Source organism: Scardinius erythrophthalmus (assembly GCF_964197995.2).
Source record: "Scardinius erythrophthalmus genome assembly, chromosome: 24".
NCBI lineage: Eukaryota > Metazoa > Chordata > Actinopteri > Cypriniformes > Leuciscidae > Scardinius > Scardinius erythrophthalmus.
The window spans coordinates 24,139,423-24,162,593 of record NC_138244.1 but is presented as its reverse complement, the minus strand read 5'-3'; the positions used below and the strand labels follow the sequence as shown (position 1 = coordinate 24,162,593).

General features: G+C 37.7%; 1 protein-coding gene across 1 annotated transcript; it reads right to left on the bottom strand.

Moving 5' to 3' along the window:
• Positions 1-177: 177 nt before the first annotated feature.
• On the bottom strand, positions 178-22,684 carry adat1 (adenosine deaminase tRNA specific 1). Its single transcript, XM_081356097.1, has 10 exons — positions 22,524-22,684; positions 22,289-22,433; positions 22,135-22,203; positions 21,998-22,052; positions 20,826-20,956; positions 10,389-10,956; positions 7,608-7,753; positions 3,871-3,970; positions 3,488-3,574; positions 178-884 (listed from the first exon to the last, which is right to left on the bottom strand). Exons 2-10 carry the CDS (start codon positions 22,428-22,430, stop codon positions 752-754), a joined length of 1,431 nt encoding a protein of 476 aa, XP_081212223.1. The 5' UTR covers positions 22,431-22,433; positions 22,524-22,684; the 3' UTR covers positions 178-751.
• Between the last annotated feature and the right edge of the window lie 487 nt (positions 22,685-23,171).

Here is a 23,171-nt window from a genome sequence, read left to right as displayed (position 1 = left end):
TTTTAAACCTGTATGACTTTCTTCCATGGAATATATTTTGGACCCGAATAACTTCTGTAGTATAGACAACATCTGTAGATATTGTATTAAAATATCTATAGAAAATGTCTACTTTTTGGTTCAGCCATACAGGTTTGGGATGACATGAAGCAGGTGAATAACTGATGGTGACAGAAGTTTAATTTTAGTTTGAACCTTCCTTTTATTAGTAAAAATACAAACATGGAAAAAACTTATATACCTTTGAGCAAAGTTCTCCCAATAATGAAAACCTGTTATTGTCCTAAACCCATATTTGCTAAATGTACAATCTACTCTTTCTCATTCTGATGCCCTTCATGACGAGAGGCTTTCAATCTACAAACAAGTACTATGAAAGTGTAATACAATAGCTTTTGTGTAAAAAAAAAAAAAAAATCATTTAAAATCTTCCCCTCTGTCAGCACATTCAAACTTGGTTGGCCATGAGACATGAAAGCCAGTGGTGTTTGGCCTAAATGAATTGCTATGTCAGTGAATAATGATTTAAATTTCAGCTCAAATGTTCCTCACACAGAGCTACTCTATGACTTGGGATGCAGCACATTCTTGGTTTATAGTCCCTGGTCACTGCATGCTTTTGATGTATGGAAAAGAACAGCGAAAGTCACTTTTATTACATTTATTAATGTGAACCGTGCTGAAAGGACAAGCTGCGGCTTCTGTTCATGTGATTGGTTCAGGACACTTGTATGGTGTAATGTGCGATCCGCTAATGAAAGCACAGCAGTTCTCGCGGGCCGCGGGGCCACAGTGGGAAGGCCTGCAGTCGCAGCTGTGTCCAGGCCTGCTGATACACTCCTGCAGCCTGCTTATAGTCCCAGTAGGTCCTCAAATCTTCCCCACTTCAGCAAGCAAAGAGAAGAAACAAACACGTCCATCAGACACAACACATACACAAACAACACCTGCGCACCGCATGAGATGTCAGAGGTCAACGTGCATGCATGGCATCACATTTCTGTATCAAACACACAATCTAAGGCTAGAAAGAAACTTTACACAAGTTTGCAAACAGGCAAATGGCTGACTCTGATTTAAAAATTGGTATTCGAATAACTGAATCTCGACAGTATTAAACTTTTACACAAAATACAACAAAAAGTTAAAAACCGTGATGAACAGCAGTGTCTAACTAGACATGTCTATAAAAAAATAGATACTTGATGATGCCACACAAACTTTCGCAACAATAACAAGCCTTGAGAGTTCATGAATTTAAAATGCAGTTAAAATGTGCCCAAATTTAAAGATATGGTCAGAGAAAAAGCCCCTGTATGGGTTTTTGCCTATATTATATTTATTTCATATGATAGAGTTAAGCAATATCACGAGCGGGGGAGCTGTTTTTTTTTTTTTTGTTTGTTTTTTTTTTCAAATATCAGCGTGATGACACATGGGATTGATTATATTCAACATTTCAATAAACAGGAAGTTCATATTGTGTTACATTTAAGACTCAATATTTACATAAAACAATATCTGTTTTTTTTTTCTCTATTTTACCAAGAAATAGTTCCAAACAATGCCACAGAAAAAATGGAAAAGTTAATTTGTCACTGCTGTTAACTAACCGCCACACAGAATATGGAAAATATGAAAAGCTTTGGGCATCAGCTGTCCACAACAGGCTAAAACCTGAAATGGTACCAGCACAGAAACACACAAAATATCATCTAATTGTAAAAATAAGTCAGTTGAATATTAATTATTGTCAAAAGCCCAGAAAAAATCAAGAAAAACACCCCAAGTTCCAATAGGCAGGCACAGATGTTAAGGACATCTACTGCATTTCACTCACTGCACTTAGACACATTTCGGTAACACAACAACAAAGCATTTGTGTTTGGGACCTTATTAATCATCTGGAAATCCAGCCATCAGTCTCAGTAAAATCTTACTGTCGGAATAATGAAGAAATCCTTTGATGATGAGACTGTGAAAGTGGACGCAGGGTGATGGATGTATTTGCACATGGAGTGTATGTATATATAATGTGTGTCCTGGGATCTTTGTGGACGGATTTTTCTTTGCTCTAGTGTGAGTCTGTCAGCGCTGTAACAAGAGCTGGACATTGGGCAGGATCACTTCAAAGATTCAAGAACTCTGAACAGAAGAACACTGTTCCCTGAGGTCAACAACTAACAAAAGTCTACTGTTCAATAATCATGTTGCTTTACAGGAATAAAACACCTATTATTACATACATAACACAAATGTACAAAAGAAAATGTGTAATTTTACACCCTGATGCAATAGTCTAAAACCAAACAGAGTAATGAATCTGATTGCCAAGATTTATGTCAATATGGATTTATTGAGAGGCTCTGGCTAGTTGCTATGTGGGAAAGGACTCCATCTTGATGCCTATGAGTCAAGAGTCTTATAACACACAGGCTTGCTTTCTCTATAGGGGTTTGTATGTTGGTTTCATTTTTGTGAATGATGTCTTCCACTCTAAAATGTTATCATATTTTAGTAATAACTGTAGGCTAAGCATTGGGACATAAAACCACACTTTAAGTATTAAGACGAGGATATTATCCATAAATGGCAGGTAGGGGAAAGTCATGTTTTACAATTTATTATTATTTTAACCTAATTAGTGAACCCTAACCTCACAGTGTGACAACACGTGGGTCATTTGTGTTCATTGAACTATTTTCTTGTTCAAAAGCTTTTGTAGACGAGACTCTTTTTAGAGCTGTTTACAGCAGAACTGAACTCTGTTTGCATCACTGAATCCTTATTTTCCTGTTATCACTGTAAATCTGCTTTGAAACAATCTGTATTATATAAAACGCTATGTAAATAAAAGTGACTTGACTTTAGAGTAGAGGTGTAACAATATATATCGTGTCACAATATATTGTAATACAAAACTGCAACAATATGTATTGTGGATAGTTCACCCAAGATAAAAATTATTGTCAGAAAATAAAATTTGTGTCAAAGAAAGAGTTTTCGTGTCAGTACTACATTAAACTACTATATATAATGTTGAATATAATGTATAATAATGCAATGGGGGGATATGTGTGTCCTGATAATGCCAGATATCTTCTGTTACCAATAATAAGTGGCCTACATTATTTTAAATATATCTAGTCAGTGACAGAGTGCAAGCATATTCATCTAAAATAATTCTGTATTTTCAGCTTCAGAATCATGAATATTTTTATTCTGGTGTCTATATTGTCCTGTGCATTGGGTTTCCAGCAACAAGTCCAAGCCTATTCATTTACACACACAACATAATACCAAATTTAGCATTTTAATCAACAATAAAAATGTTGTTTATCTCTTATCATATGTGTTGGAGTATCACAATAATATTGTATCATGAGTTTAATACCGTGATATGTATCAAATCGTGACTTGAGGGTATCGTTACACCCCTACTTTAGAGTAAAACTATTTCAGGTCTCCCCTATATTAAAACACTCACCGGAGGGTCTCTGGAAGCTGAGAGTCTTCAGTTGCTGCCCTCAGTTTCAGAAACGAATGAAAGAGCTCCACTTTACTGATTAAAGATCTACATATGGAGAAATATGAAACAAAATATGCCTGAGCTCAGAACTGGTTATTGTGGTGACTGAATGTTTTGTGATGACTGTCAACTTACAAAGTAACATTCTGAATGCATACAGCACATCTTATCATATGTCAGTGGTTCTCAACTGACACATGTGTCAGATAAGAGTGTGTCAGAGTGTGTCAGATAAGAGAGACATACAAAATGTGCAGAGCAGCGGGTCCCGAGGACTGGAGTTGAGAACCACTGTCATATGTTATACTTGGAATGTAAAATATTCGTTATCCTGAGATCACCTTGCTTGCAATGTTCCTAAAGCTTTCTTCGTCACTCCCTGTTTATATCCGTTGGCAGTGACATCTAGAGGATGCTGGGACACTGCACACCAGCTGATGGCTGCAAGAATATTCATAAATATGTTAAGTCAGGAAAGCAGGAGAAAACCCCAGATCATTAACAGATCAAGGCCTTACTATGCAATATCTGCAAAGAAAATGAATGAAACCAAATCATAACAGACCAAAGAATGACGAAACCCTCAAAAATGATTCTTCTGCCGAACTACTTTGGAGGAGATTTTTGATGTTCTATGTGATGGTAATCCCTTTTTTGCATAGTCTTGGGCTTACTGAAAGAAGTTCTCTACAGTAGCAGCAGTGCTGCAGGGATTATGTATTTTTGTAGGCTAAAACCCGGAGACTACTTTGCATTTTAGCATTTACATGTACATCATCTCAAAGGCAATGAGGTCTTTGATTAAATGCTGGGGGAAAGGTCTGTGGTTAAAGGCAGGATAGGTGATTTGTTCCAGAAACGTTTTTTTGTTATGCTGGTTGAAATTCACATCCTGATAGCAATCACTAAGTTAAGTAGTCTAAATGTATTAATATGTCAGTTTATATCTTCTGTGGAAGGAGTAGGACCATAAAATGTTCGTCCACTGCGTTCCGAGGGCAACGATGCGATGTCCTACCTGCCTGACATCACACGTCATCAGTGCGTTTTATGCTATGCAGAGTTAGACAGACGTCAGTCACTGAGCACCGCAAACGAAACAGCAGCCATCTTTTACAGTTCCTCCTGAACCAAAATAAGAAGCATATGCCACGTTCACACCCTAACTACTGTAATCTGGAAGAGATGGAAACCCGTGATGTTATACTCAAAGCGATTAATGACTCGAATTTATGCGTTTCAATGGCAACGCTATCAACGCAGAAATGAATCTGCAGCAGTCAGGTGGTACAGGCAAAGACTATAGAATAACACAAGACTCGTCACTCGTAATGTTTTGAATGGGGAAAAGTGCAACGCTCAATATGGCGGAATAAGTCCTGCCTTCTACATAAGAGCCAATCGCCGATTGGTAAAGTCATTGCGTCACTGAAGCTGCTGTTAGAAGCTCCGGATCCTATAGAAACAGTCAGATGCACTTCCACTGCGCACCAGCTTGATCCCGCCTGAAAAAATTCGTTTTTGTCATGATTCAAGCGTTTAGAAACAAAAAATATGAGATAGTTGTTGTCAGATTTCATTGGTGATTTCAAATATGAAATTTAAACGTAAGCTTGGCAAACAGAAAAAATTGGGCAAAATTTTGTAGAATTTGATGTTTCCCCATTCAAAGAGATAGGAGCTGTACTTGCACGCCCGGGAGGCGTTTCAAAGATGGCCGCCGAGTGAAATTACTTGTCCTAAAGGGACTTTGGTACAAGTCAGTGCTCTCTAAATTGTTTATGTTCATTATTATTGTAATATTGTGTGCTTTGAGACATGAGGTAGTTTAACACCGTCTCTCATGACACTTAAGTTTGCTCTCTGCTGTGCGTGTTCATGTGTTTTGAAGGAGGCGTGGCTTCAGAGATGCTCTGAAGGGAGGGCAGGATCTTATGCTTTCAAAGCTAGCTCGCTATTGCTAGCCTCTCTGAAAATCCCTTACCCTTACCTTTAATAGTCTTATTTCTTAAATATTCTTATATAGTCTTTTCTTCCCTCTTGTGACGTATATCTGAGTGATACAGCTTCTGGAATGTGAAAAAAAATGTGGGGCGGGTCTTGATTTCATCCTTGGGAGATGATTGGATAGAAGGAAGTTGGCCGTTGCTGTCTAAACAAAGGCAGATCTGAATGCCAGTTTGCAGGCAGTTGTGGAGGATATTTAGTCCTGCCCTCCACCGAGACACACGTCACGAAGAAAACAGATGCCGTTTCAAGGGGGAGGGGAAGGTTAAGGTTTTTTTATAAAATATTTTTTTTTAGATAATGACTTACATGGATAAATCATGTATAATAAACACTGCAACATTCAGTAAGAATATTCCAGCATTTAGAATATTTTAATATATTAAATATTTTACTTGTCTTGAAAAAGGCAGTTGTTAATAAGTTAATAAGTGTCTAAATGGAATTACAGAAGTTGTCGGGAACATTAAACATCATCGACTGAACATGGTAAATTCTTCTAGTCACTAGTCCACTTTCACAGCTATGTTGTGTTTATAATCACGCTCTTGCAAACTATAACTCAAACTTTCAGGGAAAATGTTTTTTTTTTGTTTTTTTTATAAAGACTGAAAAAGTTAATGGTGGTGAGATTGAAGCCAATGGAAATCAGCTAACTTACGGGTTGGCCTACAAAATTATCACTGCAGTGCTCTATTCATTTTAAACTCATTAAAAAAAAATATTCTAAAATGTTAATCGGTTTGGGTGATGACACAATTTTCAAATTGTCACTTTTTTTTTTTATCATTACAGGGGACAGAAATTAAAGAATGTATCATATACACCAAGCAAGGGCAAGATTTTTTATTTATTAATGAAATGTTTAGCTTAAAAGGATAGTTCACCCAAAAATGAAAATTAGCCCATGATTTACTCACCCTCAAGTCATCCTATGTGTATATGACATTCTTCTTTCAGACGAATACAATCAGAGTTATATTAAAAAATGTCCTGGCTCTTCCCAGCTTTATAATGGCAGTTTACATTTTGAAGTCCATAAAAGTGCATCCATCCATCATAAAAGTGCTCCACACTGCTCCGGGGGGTTAATAAAGGCCTTCTGAAGTGATGTGTTTGTATAAGAAAAATATCCATATTTAACATGTTACAAAGTAAAATTCTAGCTTCCTGCCAAATGGGCGTACACTGTCTACTTATGAAAAAAATAAAATAATAATAATAATAAGTTGCACTTTAGACTTAAGAGGAATCAGTATGTTTGTTTGGCCGGAAGCTAGTTATTTTACTTTATAACGTTTTAAATATTAATATTTTTCTTACACAAACTCATCGCTTCACTTCATTCACTTCACTTCAGCCTTTATTAACCCCCCAGAGCAGTGTGAAGTTTGTTTATGTTGGATGGATGCACTTTGATGTACTTCAAAACAGAAACAGCCATTCAGTGCCATTATAAAACTTGGAAGAGCCAGGACATTTTTTATTATAACTCCGATCGTATTCGTCTGAAAGAAGAATGTCATATACACCTGGGATGACTTGAGGGTGAGTAAATCATGGGCTAATTTTCATTATTGGGTTAACTATCCCTTTAACACAGCCTGCACAACACAGTCTTAAGAATGATATATGACAGATCTGAAGGAAACGCCAGCAGCTGAAACAGACGGGCCATTGTGACCCTGTCTACAGCGAACGTCACACTGCGTCAAAAGCAAAAAAGAGTCATTATAATTAAGACTGGGCGCAGGTGGAAACACACCAACTGACGTGTCCGCTGTAGACATGGTGTCACTGTAGTTGTGAAATCTGCTTCGGGATTATGTACACAATACATTTAAGATTAATGTTTGAAAATCTAACATTGTGAAACTTGTCTACACCGAGTGTGTCCATTGACACATTCAGTGTAGAGAGCGTCACTGGCTTTATTTGCTTTTGATGTAACATGCCACTCAGGATACAAGCCTGAAACTCAAAGCCTGAAATTCCAGCTGAATTAATTGCAAAAATTTGTGCAGTTACATAAAATAAAAAAATGAATGAATGAATATGTTTGTGTGCTCACCTGCCCCACAGGGAGATATTCTGCCCTGTGTGTGTGTGTGTTTGGACTCCGTGTGTGTGTGGTTGTGAGTAAATTCCAGACTGGCCTGCAGAAGCTCTGGAGCTTGTATGGAGAAACCTGATGGCAAACCCCTCACATGAGAACATCTATTAGAGAAGATAAGTGAGTTTTAATTATTTTAATGGAACAATTTAAAATCAGCATGAATTTAATGTCTTTTCTTCCCTGTTGTGATGTATATCCGAGTAAAACGGCCTCTAGAATGAGATAAAATGTGGGGTCGGAGTGGGACTTGATTTTGTCCTCGGGATTTAATTGGATCGTAGGAAGTTAACTAAACAAAGGCAGATCTGAATGGCAGTTTGCAGGCAGTTGTGGAGGATATTAAGTCCCGCCCTCCACTGACACAAACGTCATGAAGAAAACCGTTTCGAGGGGGAGGGGAAGGTTAAAGGTACAATATGTAGTTTTCCGCCGCTAGGGATCGCTAACCTCTTCAGAACAATAACAAAGCCGTAGATTGATGATGCAGTGAATGAGAGGAATCATGGAACTTGTCGTCATGCCGATGGATCTAACAGAAGCAGGTCGCGATTGCTAATGTGAGACAGATATCAGCGCCACACATGGGTCCCGCGGATATAAAGGAATGAGGACATTTCATTCTACCGAACTAACAGCAAGTGCTGAATTACTACTCACACAGGTCAGTTTATTAGACTGTTTAAAATTGTGAGATAATGAAGCGCTGTTTCACTTGGCCTACACTATCACACTAAACAGCATTTGAGTGTGTTTAAAGTTATGTTATTCTTTGTGTTAGTTTGTTGGCTTTATGAGACTAACAGTAAGCTAGATCAATATTAGAATATCATACTGATCATATTCTAACATTGCATCATGTTGAGCTATATAACATAAGCTATATAAGCCGATATTGATCCTCGTTTTATTTCTCCTTTTGTCCCAAAGTCTGCTTGCCATGGTCCATAATGTTTGAACGAAACAACAACAGCGTGATCATGCTGCTAGACGTTACGCAGTTGTCCATGTCTGTCGCCATGGTTACCATGGCAGTACAAGCGGAAACCAGGATACTATTTAACTATTTATACAACTATTTAAAATTGTGAATTTCTCTGAATTTACAAATTCTTGGAAACATTTATAATAGTGTAAGTACACAATTGAACGAAATATATAACTGTGCAAGTGGTTTTTGGATATTTTAATACAAAAATCTTGCATATTGTACCTTTAAGGATTTTGCTAAAATATTATGAGTGCACATGAATAAAAATAAATAAATAAATGATTTACACAGATAAATCATTTATAATAAACACTGCAACATTCTGTAAAAAAAATGGTGACTTTAACATGATTTGTTTATGTCATTCCTCTTCCTCTTTCCCTGAAATCTGTCTTTTTACAGATGAAAAAAATATTTTAAGAAAATAAAATGCATAAAAAAATCCCCTTCCTCATTTAAATGATTGTAAATATAACTGTATAAATATGTTAATATTTTATTTATTAAATTATTATTAATTAATAATATTTATTATTAAATGTTACAAATATTTATTGAATATTAATTTTGTGTTAATATTGTGTTTTGATGTGCATACAGTGTTTGCATAATTCTCTAAAAGTTCTGTATGTAAAATACTTTCTTCTTAATATGCAGACACATCAAGTTGCTCAAGCATTGCTCTGTTTGTTTAAGCATTCTGACTAAACCAATTACAAAACTACTAGTATACTTCATGCAAAGTGGTGTCCTACATTACTTATTTTGAAGTTGCTACATAAATATATATTTTTTTTAAATGTAACAAAACATTTATTTTCAAATTATTATAAAAACTACATTTAAAGAAAAATTAATAAAAACAGTTTAAATATATATATTTTTTAAATTAGCAACATCTAAGAACAAGTTTAGTTCTTCAGAATTCTGAATTTTGTGTAGGGCAGCAAGAAAAACAAAAAGAACCCAGTTTCAATACAAGACCCTCTGGAGCTCTAGCATGTGGAAAACGTGTGCTATTAAACAGAGGGTTTATAAGGTAATTTCTGGCTTTTTGGGTGTAACTCCTAATAAAAGAGAACAGCATAAAATGAAAAATGGAAAAATAACAAAATGAACACCTGAACTAAGACGAAATTCCAGTTTAAGCATAACAGCAATCCAAAAAACACTAAGAAATCTGATCTCTGGTTAAGCTTTTATATGGCCTGTATCCTGTATGTCTAGTAAGCTGAGACTTTAAACACAACACTGAAAGCTGTTACAGCACAAGTGTTATTTGAGCAGTGGGGAGGAAACTCTAATTTAAATGTGTATTTTAAATTTTAAATGTTAGCCTATATATATTAGCCTATATTATGTATAACGTGTGTGTGTGTGTGTGTGTGTGTGTGTGTGTGTGTGTGTGTGTGTGTGTGTGTGTGTGTGTGTGTGTGTGTGTGTGTGTGTGTGTGTGTGTGAGTGTGTGTGTGTGTGTGTGTGTGTGTGTGTGTGTGTGTGTGCGTACATATATTACATCTGTTAATTTGCCAGTGGTTCCCTCAAGATTTTCCTATGGGTTTTTATAATGAGGTTTTTACAATTGGTTTTTATAATGAGGTTTTTACAATTATGGGTAAAATAAGGCCTTTGATAAATTTAATAATAATAATAATAAATGACACTTGGGTATTTTGCTCTGCAGTGTAAATTACACAAACTCAACGTTGCACAATGTTAGTATAGTATTTAAACATAGCAACACTTACCGTGTTATCAGTGCTCTCTGCATTGCCTGATGGTTGTATGGACCCTTCCCAACCACCACAGCACTGAAACAGATCGGTCCTTGCAGGTAATGAGACAGCAGGGCACCCTGGAAGCCTAGAATGGCCCAGCGGGTAAGTTTATCACTGCACGAGAGAGAAAGTGTGCGTTCCCCACGGCCTGGCTTAACCCTCAAAACCCCAACATTGTGATAGAGTAATCCAGGCTTTAGAGGGTCGGTTGGGCCATCAGGGACACACTTTGCCCCTGTGCGATGGAGGTCCGGCAGGTAGACTTTCTTTACATCCGGTTGATAGTATGAGACTTCATTTAACTGATTATGCTCTTTGTTTTCTGTTATAACTTCATGTTCATCGGCATCCCCTGATTTTCTGAATGATGAATGGTTGTCGCTTGTCTTCATTCCAGGACCTTGTCTGGTCTCCTCTAATTCACTCTCAGCGTGTCGCTTCAGGCCTCGTCTCTCTGATTCTTCGTTCTGAACTGCCTTTACTGGCTCACAGGGCTGCGCTTGACTGCCAGTCCTAGGGAATATGGAGGCATCACCACCTGAGGATACATTAGCAAAGCACTGACTGACAAGATATACACACATATACACAATAATTATGAGGATAAAAACACATATACTGACCCTAACTACATGAACAATTTAATTATCGTATTCAGTTGTTTCAATCAAACCCACTGCCACAGGTGTAAAAAAAAAAAAAAAAAACTAACCATGCAGTCTGCATTTACAAACATTTGTGAAAAAATGGGTTGTCCAAAAGAGCTCAGTTAATTTAAGAACGGTGCTGTGATAGGATGCCACCTTGGCAATAAGTCAGTTTGTGAAAATTCATCCCTGCTAGATATTCCACGGTCAACTGTGAGTGATTTTATTAAACGTTTAGAAACAGCAACAACTCAGCTAAGAAGCAGAAGACCACGTAAAGTCACAGAACAAACTGGTCATCGAGTGCTGAGGCGCATGGTGTGTAAAAGTCACCAAACTTTCTGCTGATTCCACTGCTGAAGAGTTCCAAACTTTTATTGGCATTAATATCAGCACAAAAAAAAAAAACTGTGAGGCGGGAGCTTCGTGGAATGGGTTTCCATGGTCGAGCAGCTGCATGAAAGCCTCACATCAACAAGTTCAATGCCAAGCGTCGGCCGGAGTGTGTGAAGCACATCACCACTGGACTCTGGAGCAGTGGAAACTTCGAATCACGCTTCTCTGTTTGGCAGTCTGAATGGTCTGGGTTTGGCGGATGCCAGGAGAACGTTACCTGCCTGACTGCATCGTGCCAACTGTACAGTTTGGTGTAGAAAGGGTGTTATTGAGTGTGGGGCTGTTATTCAGGGGATGGGTTAGCTTAGGACCCTTACTTCCAGTGAAGGGAATCTTAATGCCAAGACATTTTGGACAATGCTATGCTTCCAACTTTGTGGGACAGTTTGGGGACGGCCCTTTTCTATTTCAGCATGACTGTGTCCCAGTGCACAAAGCAAGGTACATAAAGACATTGTTGGCTGAGTTTGGTGTGGAAAAACCTGATTGGCGCACACAGAGCCCTGATGAACCGGATGAACAGGAACAGAGATTGTGAGCCAGGCCTTCTCGTGTGTAAGGCTGGGGAATGCTTTGCCAAAAATGCACCAGCACATTTAAACTAAATCTGGTAATAAAGTGAAAATTAAAGTGTTGATTGCGGGCTTGCAGCATTAAATTTAGATCTGCTTATGTTGCATCATACTTTTTACATTGATCTGTTGAGATGCAATGGCCAATCAGAGGCATTAAGATAACCGCTGAAACACCGGAGTTTTGTTCAGTGCACGAGCTGAACTCTGAATTATGACTGAATTCTGATTATGTATACTTTAATCATACACCGATAAACAGATTTGGTGATTGTGCTCTTGAGAGCGTTGAAATTAATATAAATAGGATTTTTTATTTACAATGTATTTTTGCAGCATTGAGCAATGTAGCCAATCACAAATATATCTGATGATTTCTTGAATGCAATGGTCAATCAGACGTGTTTGAGTTAGAATCCCCTCAATACTTAATACGCCGGAGCTTTTGTCCAGTGCTGAGATCCGCACACTCAAATTTTCTTGTTATAATTTAAAATGTGACAAAAAAGTGTAGACATTATGTAGGCTAAATAAGTTATTCATTGTACAGTCAGCTTAATCGATTAGCAGAACTTTGTGTAAAGAGGAGTGATAGCTTAGTGATTAGCCCTTGTATGCATGCTTAGGCGATATATAATCCATTCAGAATTTGACGAAAAAACGTATGTTTTGCTGCATTAGGTAAGGGTAAGGCAATGGTTAGGCTATTTATTGTTCGAATCTAGCCTTTCCCAGTGACATTCATCTGACCTTTTCTCTTTTGTATTGGCTCTCTTCCCTCTCTTTCTACATCTAGCCTAGAGTTGGTTCACCCTCCGCCTATGCTTCTCGTCAGAGCCGCCTTAACCTAATGTTAGGCCCCGGGGCTGAGAGGTTTTGTAGGCCCCCCATCCCCTCGATTTATAGAGTCTCATTTAAAAAAAGTGTAATATCTAGGTAATCTACATCACAAAATGCATTAGTTTCTTTCGAGACCTAACAGTGAGTTTTCCCTCTTTGAGCCAGAAAACACCATAATATTGTTATTAACATATCACTGAGCCCACTTGAGCATAAACACAAGACACTTTATTTAACAACCACACACAGCAACTAAATTTCAACTTTATGCAAATTTCGCAAATTAAGCGATTTTCGCGAGCGACAACCAATAGCCTTTCAGTGGAGCTCAGCTCCCGTCACCATCTCGAGTGCAGTGCAGGCAAGACAGAAGAGTTCGAGGGCGATTTCACTGTTTTATATGATTTGACTGTAACTAACCACAAACATGGATACGGTATAATAAAATGATGCATGGAAAAGAAACAGTCGACAGTCTCAGTGAGTTTAATTCATACATTTATAGTTCGAGTGTTGTAGTTTTATGATGCAAGTTTAGCACTGCTGCAGTTCATTTTACAGTTTCCCCTGCATTATATGGATTATAAGGGAAAATTGATTATTTGTCAAATTCGGATGACGTTTTAGTAATTTATGACAGTATGAGTGAGTTTAATTTGTAGATTGATCGATCGTTAATCTAGTAAATTATTTAATTCACTGAACACTGCTGTGTGGTAATATAAAAACATTCTCCCAACAGCATACTGTTTCTTTTAATAATAATAAAAATAATATTAATAATAAGTTTTATTTATATAGCGCCTTTCCAGGGCTCAAGGACGCTTTTGAGCCTAATTCCTAGTCAAATTAAAATAATATAGTTGTATCACTTGTGATGGTGTTTTGCATAGATGTGGCCAGACGAGCTACCAATAACATTAGACAGGGTTTCCGCGGAGTCATAAAAAGTCATAAAACGTCTTAAATTTAATAATAAGAATTTTAGGCCATAAAAAGTCATAAAAACGTCCGGATTTTCCATACAAGTTCATAAATTTAATTTAGCCACGTCATAAATTGATATGCTCGTTCATTCGTTGGTTCTACCATTGCCTTTTCCCCCTGAAAATGCGCTGGCGGCATAATGTTAAATGCACAGGTTAAATGCGCCAAAAGCGGAACGCTCATTTGAAACGCGCGCCACACGGACCATTTACCCGCTCGGCTCCAAGTCCAAACGGCAGCGCAGCGCGAGCTCAATAGAGCAGACGCGTTTACTCTGATCGGTCTCGGTCACAAGATCCAGTGAGAAGTGCTTGAATTCAGCGAGGAACACAAGTGTCTCAGTGATTTAAACCAGTTTAAAGGCAGATGAAACAGCGCTGACCAACAGGAGAAACTATGGGAAGCCAAACAAACCAAAAGTGGGACGAGACAGCGGGGGTTTACAGAGCTCGCGCCGCGCTGACATGTCATCTGAGCGGATCAATGGTCCGAGCCGCGCGGCCGATTCGTCAGCGCAGCGCGGACGTGTTTCCTAGCGACACCAATGGGCAGCGCGGCGCGAACAATCCTCACCAGCGCTGCGCTGACCAATTTATACAGCGCAGCGCAAACCATACATGCAAATAAATGTACAATAAAGAAAGCCCTCCTTCCTTACAAAAAAATTGGTTCTCTGCTTAAGTTTAGGAGTTTTTCCCTACAGAAGACAAAGAAGAAGAAAGACAAGATGAAATGCATACATTTCTTATGTTTATTATCTTTAATAGTGTTAGTAAAGAGTAGTGTTGTGCGTCGATACTTTGAAGAACTGCACATATGTATAGAGGCTACGGAAAGAGCTGTACAGAAAGTATGGATATAGTACAATCATATATGCACAAGGCTAATAGCCCTGGCATATTTAGATTTTGTCTATTCATCAATGCAAATGCTGCTATGCAAATTTAATAGGATGTGGATACAAGTTATTATTGTTGTATTTAATTATTAAAGTTATATTAATTAATTGTGTATTTATTATATGAATAACATAGGCCTACTTATGCATTTGTATAAATTAGGCTGTTCTATTTATTTATTTTTTCCCAGGCATTTAAGGTTGTGAGTATTTGTGTAAAGTTTATAACCTAATGTTGAGTTTTATTATTTTTGTGAGTTGTACTATATTCACAGATTGGATTCTTGTATTTATTACAGTTTTTCACTTCTGAACAGCGAAAAGTTAATACAAATTGAATTTGACTGTTCTTATTTACAGCATTGAATAAATGCCATTAAAAATCTCTACAGTTTTACATATAAACACAACATAAGATTGGCCCACTGTATTAATTGTGACCCCTCTTGTGCCCCCCAGTTGAAAAAATCCTAGAATCGCCCCTGATTGAAAGTCATTGAAGTTTCTGCTTTGTACAGCTCTTTCCGTAGCCTCTATACATATGTGCAGTTCTTCAAAGTATCGACGCACAGCACTACTCTTTACTAACACTATTAAAGATAATAAACATAAGAAATGTATGCATTTCATCTTGTCTTTCTTCTTCTTTGTCTTCTGTAGGGAAAAACTCCTAAACTTAAGCAGAGAACCAATTTTTTGTAAGGAAGGAGGGCTTTCTTTATTGTACATTTATTTGCATGTATGGTTTGCGCTGCGCTGTATAAATTGGTCAGCGCAGCGCTGGTGAGGATTGTTCGCGCCGCGCTGCCCATTGGGTGTCGCTAGGAAACACGTCCGCGCTGCGCTGACGAATCGGCCGCGCGGCTCGGACCATTGAACCGCTCAGATGACATGTCAGCGCGGCGCGAGCTCTGTAAACCCCCGCTGTCTCGTCCCACTTTTGGTTTGTTTGGCTTCCCATAAGAAACACTGTGCGCAACGATACAGTCAGAAGGCTTTTCCATCTACAATCTCCCATCATTTATCATGGATATACTGTAACGTTAGCCTAGTAAAATTAACTGCACCATGTGGGATATACATATTGAATTTTATTATATTATTAGTGCTGATAATGTATTAAAGGACTAATGGAATATTTACAGTATTTAATAATGTATTTAGGCTACTGTTTTTCATACATTTCCTGAAGATACGTGCCATCAAAGTTAGGCAACACAAACCTGTTTCAAGACTTGACCCCTATTAGCACATGCAGAAACTAAGTAATTATTTTCCCAATAAAGATATTTATTTTGTTAAGGACAAATGACAAATGTTTGAATGTCCTACCTCAGATTTGTGAAATGTTCACCTGTTTTAGCAAGTGTTTGTCATTATATTTTCTGACAGTAAAGAGTAAAGTTAGTTTAAAACCACAATTAACGCTCTGGTTTCTACAACTTTCACTTAGAAGCAACAGTCTGCCTTTAAACTTGAAAGAAATAAAGATTTGACATTTATCATGATAATTATCGATATTGACTAATATAAAACAATTATCGTGATAATTGTTTTTGGCCATATTGCCCAGCCCTAACTGAAATCTCCTGGTCTATCACAATGGGAAAGTGTACATTTAACGAGCCATGGCTCAAAGATGGTGTGTTTAGTAGTTGGCTCAAGCCCGTTGCAAATAATCAGTATCAAGCATATTGCACACTGCAAGAAGGCGTTGGAGCTGTCTTTAGGCATTTAAATAATACATCTTGTTACTTTCAATGAAAGTCAATAAAAAAAATAAAAAAAAACTTTTGAAAGGAATTTTAATGAATTTTTTGTAATTCGTGTAGGTCATAAATTTCAATCATAATGGTCATAAAAAGGTCTTAAAAAGTCTTAAATTTGACTGACCAAACCCTGCAGAAACCCTGATTAGAGCGACAGCACTACCAACGCCCACAAGCGACTTCACAGTATAGAGACTAGCGACATACAGCGCTGGCTGTGTGAATGGGGCTTATGGGGACACGTTTAGAGTGCGATTAGAGTGATTGATTAGAGTGATTGACAGAAAACCTGACAAGTTACAAAACAATATGACCTTTTCTGCTCATCATGAACCTGAACATGGGAGGCCCCTGAACTTGGGAGGCCCCTGGGCTTCAGCCCAGGTAAGCCTGTGCATTAATGCGGCCTTGCTTCTCGTCCATAATCAGTGCCTGACCTCACAAATGCTCTACTGGATGAAAGGGCAAAAATTCCCACAGAAACACTCGAAATCTTGCGAAAGAAAGGTGATTTAAGCTATTTTGAGCGTGGCATGGTTGCTGGTGCCAGACGGGCCGGTCTGAGTATTTCACAATCTGCTCAGTTACTGTGATTTTCACGCACAACCATTTCTAGGGTTTACAAAGAATGGTGTGAAAAGGGAAAAACATCCAGTATGCGGCAGTCCTGTGGGCGAAAATGCCTTGTTGATGCTAGAGGTCAGAGGAGAATGGGCCGACTGATTCAAGCTGATAGAAGAGCAACTTTGACTGAAATAACCACTCGTTACAACCGAGGTATGCAGCAAAGCATTTGTGAAGCCACAACACGCACAACCTTGAGGTGGATGGGCTACAACAGCAAAAGACCCCACCGGGTACCACTCATCTCCACTACAAATAGGAAAAAGAGGCTACAATTTGCACGAGCTCACCAAAATTGGACAGTTGAAGACTGGAAAATGTTGCCTGGTCTGATGAGTCTCGATTTCTGTTGAGACATTCAGATGGTAGAGTCAGAATTTGGTGTAAACAGAATGAGAACATGGATCCATCATGCCTTGTTACCACTGTGCAGGCTGGTGGTGGTGGTGTAATGGTGTGGGGGATGTTTTCTTGGCACACTTTAGGCCCCTTAGTGCCAATTGGGCATCGTTTAAGTGCCACGGCCTACCTGAGCATTGTTTCTGACCATGTTAGACACAGTTGCTCCGTTGCGCTTAAAGAAGATTAAAGAAAATAGTCCAACGCCGTGGTACAACGAGCACACTCGGGCCCTTAAGAGAGCAGCCAGAAAAATGGAGCGCAACTGGAAGAAAACAAAACTAGAGGTATTTCGCATTTCATGGAAGGAGAGCTCAATTACTTACAGAGAGGCTTTAAAAGCTGCTAGATCTGCTTATTTTTCAACCCTATTAGAAGAAAATAAACATAATCCTAGGTATTTATTTGAAACAGTGGCTAAACTAACGAAAAATAAAGCTTCAAGCCCAGAAGTTTCCAAGCAACACAGCAGTAATGATTTTATGAACTTCTTCACTCATAAGATTGATAATATCAGGGACAAAATTATAACTATGCAACCGTCTACTACAGCATCACATCAGGCAGTGCATTGTAGTCTCCCGGGGGAAAAATTTGATTCATTCGTTGCTATAGGAGAGGAAGAATTTACTAAACTCGTTAAATCATCTAAATCTACAACATGTATGTTAGACCCTATACCAACTAAGCTACTGAAAGAGATGCTTCCAGAGGTCATAGATCCTCTTCTTAATATCATTAATTCATCTTTGTCTCTAGGATACGTACCAAAAAACTTTAAGCTGGCTATGATTAAACCGCTTGTTAAAAAAACGCAACTTGATCCTACAGAATTAGTCAATTACAGGCCGATCTCGAATCTACCTTTTATGTCAAAGATATTAGAAAAGACAGTATCTTCACAACTGTGTTCCTTTCTTGAGAGAAATGATATCTGCGAGGATTTCCAGTCCGGATTTAGACCGTACCATAGTACCGAGACAGCTCTCGTTAGAGTCACAAATGATTTGCTCTTATCATCCGATCGTGGTTGTATCTCTCTATTAGTGTTACTCGATCTTAGTGCTGCATTTGATACTATTGACCACAACATTCTTTTAAATAGACTCGAAAATTATGTTGGCATTACGTGAAATGCACTAGCATGGTTTAAATCATACTTATCTGACCGTTATCAGTTTGTAGCAGTAAATGATGAGATGTCTCATCGATCACAAGTTCAGTATGGCGTACCACAAGGCTCAGTACTAGGACCGCTGCTGTTCACTCTGTACATGCTACCATTAGGAGATATCATTAGGAAACATGGAATTAGCTTTCACTGTTATGCCGACGATACTCAGCTCTATATTTCTTCAAAACCTAACGAAACTTACCAATTCACTAAATTAACGGAATGCATAGCGGATATAAAAAATTGGATGACTCGTAATTTCCTACTTCTAAATTCTGAAAAAACAGAGTTTCTAATTATTGGACAAAAAACTTCCTCACGTAATAACCTAGAATACTGTCTAACACTTGATGGCTGCTCTGTTAAGTCTTCGTCGTCGGTTAGGAACCTGGGTGTGCTCTTTGATACCAATCTTTCATTTGAAAGTCACGTGTCTAGTATCTGTAAAACTGCATTTTTCCATCTTAAAAATATATCTAAATTACGCCATATGCTCTCATTGACAGATGCGGAACAATTAGTTCATGCGTTCATGACCTCAAGGCTAGATTATTGTAATGCTCTACTGGGTGGTTGCCCTGCACGCTTAATAAACAAACTACAGCTGGTCCAAAACACAGCAGCTCGAGTTCTTACCAGAACCAGGAAGTATGACCATATTAGCCCAGTTCTGTCAAAACTGCATTGGCTCCCTATTAAACATCGCATAAATTTTTAAATATTGCTGATTACTTACAAAGCACTAAATGGTTTAGCTCCGCAGTACTTGAGCGAGCTCTTAACGCATTATAGTCCGTCACGTCTATTGCGATCTCAAAATTCCGGCCAGTTACTAATACCTAGAATATCAAAATCGACTGCTGGCGGTAGATCCTTTTCCTATTTAGCACCAAAACTCTGGAACAGTCTTCCTACCATTGTTCGGGAAGCAGACACACTCTGTCAGTTCAAAGCCAGATTAAAGACACATCTCTTTGACCTAGCATTCACATAATACATTATAGACTTCTATAATTTAATGTTAGGCTGCATAGATTAGGTCAGCCGGAACCGGGAACACTTCCCATAAATCCTGATGTACTCGTTACATCATGAGAAGAATGGCATCTACGCTAATTTTAGTGTCTGTGTTTATCCCGAGGTTTTCCTGCAGCCTGCCGGATCCAGGCCGTATCCAGATCTGACGAAGGACCTTCGCCTGGACCGATGACAATGCAGTGCTGAAGTGCCAACTAGTCTCTCCCTATGGAGGATCCCTCTACCACTATACAGATAAGGCATTGTCGGGAAAATTTCGTTTCGCGTTCCTACCCCAAAGCAACAAAATAAAATAAAATTCTTTATCAAAATTTATAAGGAAAGACAAGTACTTGTTTAGGCTTGGCTTGTAGGGAATTCCAAACCTGCGTATTTTCAAATGCACATAACTATAGAACCCATTCTAAATGCGCATGTGAACGCCATCAGTGTTTCTCACAGGTTCGCGTTTAAAGTCTGTGTAGAGGGAATGGTGTCGTCTGAGCGGCCCTAATTTAATAACAAATTATCGTTGCGACGGAAGCAAATCAATCAAAACTAACTTTAGATGGAAAATAACTTAACTCTGCTATAAAGCCAAAACAATATCTGTTACCTTAAATTATACGCTTATCTCTGTAAAGCTGCTTTGAAACAATCTACGTTGTTAAAAGCGCTATATAAATGAAGATGACTTGACTTGACTAGACTATTTTAACAATGTCTTTAATACGGTACTTTTCTGGGCCTTAAAAGTGGTAATAACATTGTAGTCAATGGAGGGACAGAAAGCTCTCGGATTTCATCAAAAATATCTTAATTTGTGTTCTGAAGATGAACGAAGGGCTTACGGGTTTGGAACGAGTAATTAATGAAAGAAACTAACCCTTTAAATGTACTGACTGATAATTTTCCTTGTTTTACTTTTTGGTTTAAATATTTGATGACTAATTTTCTAAAACATAGGAAATATAGTAATAATAATATAAGAGAAAGAGTATACAAATATCTGACTGGTAGTGCACAGCAGAGACCCTTTTTAACTAAACAAATATTTACATGTAAGACATAAAGCTGGACTCACAGGGTGTTTGACTGGTGAAGAAAAGGAAAGAAACTCCTGGCTTAACTGTCCATTTTCCCTTTCCGGCTCCTGGACAGAAGACATCGGAGCTCTGGCCACTCACAGCCCTGTGCAGCTGCTCCGTCAGATACCTGAGCATAGAAACATCAGTGTGGCCGAGCAAACACTCGAGTGCACAGATTAATTTCAACTGTTATTACTTTAAAACCAAATTTAGTCTCAACAGTGAGACCAAGAAGCACATTCTTTTGATTTTAATTTTTGCATTATTGGTGTCTCATGAATCGAGACATTTCATTATTATTTGCCTCGCAGAAAAATGACTAATTCACATCTATAAAACTGTTTTCATTTTAGTACTGTTACATTAAATGACCATTTTTATTTCTTGTAATCAGTTTCTATATATATTTCTTATGTTTTGAAAAATATTTATCTTCGATCAACAGATTGATTATTGGAGCAAGAAAAATAAAATCTTCTGAAAACAAGTCTAATGTCTTATAAACTATATGGTTAGAGAATTTGTATAGTTTCCTTGTTTTAAGAATGTTTAGATGTTTAAGGAAAACAAGAAATATATTTGTTAAGACTGATTTGTTGCACTGTAAAAACATCAAAAGCAAGCCAAGTAAAAAAATAAAATAAAATAAAAAACTTAAAAATGTGGTCTATATTTGGACAGCAGTTCTAATGGACTTCCATTACAACAACACACATGAACTTCAGTCATCCAGAACACAGGTTACAGGACATAACATCCGCTTGACGCTTGTCAAATCCATGTCCAAATACAGAAAGGTAAACGCATAAATCCATCAAATATGCCCATAAGATATGTTTACAGTGTGCATGTAACTGTGAAGAATTGTGATATAAGAAGCAGCTGGGTTTGTGTTTGTGAAGCATCACAAATGCAAAGAAGTTCTGGTAATGCTTTACAAACTTTAGCTAACCACATTAGTTAGCAAGAACTAACAATGAACTGTACTTATACAGCATTTATTAATCTTATATGTTTATTTCAACATTTACTAAAATCTTGTTAATATTAGTTAATGCACTGTGAACTAAATTTAACAAACAATGAACAGCTGTATTTGTATTAACTAAACTTACAAAGATGAACAAATTCAGTGTTACCGAAGTTCTGATGTCATGAGTTAAATTACCTGACACACCCCCTTCGAGCAATAACCTCAGCATGACTGTCATTCAGAATATCACCTGCAAATCATCACAATACAAAATATATGAGATGGCAAAGTAGGTTCGTATTTGACAAATTGTTTAAATCTTTTACTTTTACCCTTCACACTCATAGCAGACTGGCCGATGCATTTGGTGCCCGTCCCCAAAGACACAACCTGCTTTTGAACTGAGATTAAATGGTTAAAAGGGCATTTTGTAGTTTTCATATCAGTGTTTATGAGATGAGCACTTAGTTAAACAGTATCGCTAACCTTTCTTCTGGTCTGAGCTGTCAGTGAGCAGAACTACAGCAGCCAGTAGAGTCCACTCTCTGCCCGCCTCTGGCTTTCCTCTCTTAGGGAGTTTATTAAAGTGATTATAACACAAACTGGCTATTTCATCAGGACTCCACATGATCTGATGGTATACATGAACAGTAGAAATTCATGATGAGACTTAACATGTGTTTTTACAACATTACTGTTAACGCAGTATTTGTGTACTCACACTTAAATGTCTGGTTAACACTCATGCGAGTTACGAATGCAAATATAAATTCAGTAGGTCATAAAAGTGTTCTTCGTGAGCTTTCTCGTGTCTTGGGAAGAAGTCTTGCACCCACAGCAGAAGTAGAATACAACATCGAAGATTTCAAAATAAGAGTCTCCACATTCGCTCGATAGAGGGCGCTTTAATACAAGACAGGGCCTGTTCTTCCATTGAACTGTATACATGTCTTGAAAGCAGAGTTCTAGATATTAATTTATTGTTTTATTTGTAAATAAATTAAGTAAAGCAACAGCTTAAACAAAAGTGAACAAACAGGCAATTATTATTATTCAGTGACAGTAGCAGTGGCAGAATCAAAACTTGCTTTAAACGTTTATTTAGTGTATCTTTACTTCGTTACATTTTGTTTTCTGTTTGTTTGCATCTCAGTCAACACAGTTGGGGGTTAAAATAGGCCCACGTTTATTACAAAAATGTTGTTCACTTTAAAGGACAGCATTTGTTCTCAGGTAAATACATAATTATTTAATTACTTAAAGCTTTTATATAATGCAAAAACGTATTTTGTTGCATTGTTGCATTAATTATGCCTTGTTGTGCCTTATAATGTAATGTGCTTACAGTTATTCATCCAGTGCAATACAT

Excerpts from the sequence above, each read along its gene's own strand:
- adat1 (XM_081356097.1), bottom strand. The coding sequence starts at position 22,430 with ATGTGGAGTCCTGATGAAATAGCCAGTTTGTGTTATAATCACTTTAAT. Across the intron at positions 22,204-22,288 it reads CAGCTCAGACCAGAAGAAAG|TTCAAAAGCAGGTTGTGTCT; the intron begins GTTAGCGATACT and ends ATTTAATCTCAG. Across the intron at positions 20,957-21,997 it reads GCTCGAAGGGGGTGTGTCAG|GTATCTGACGGAGCAGCTGC; the intron begins GTAATTTAACTC and ends TTCTATGCTCAG.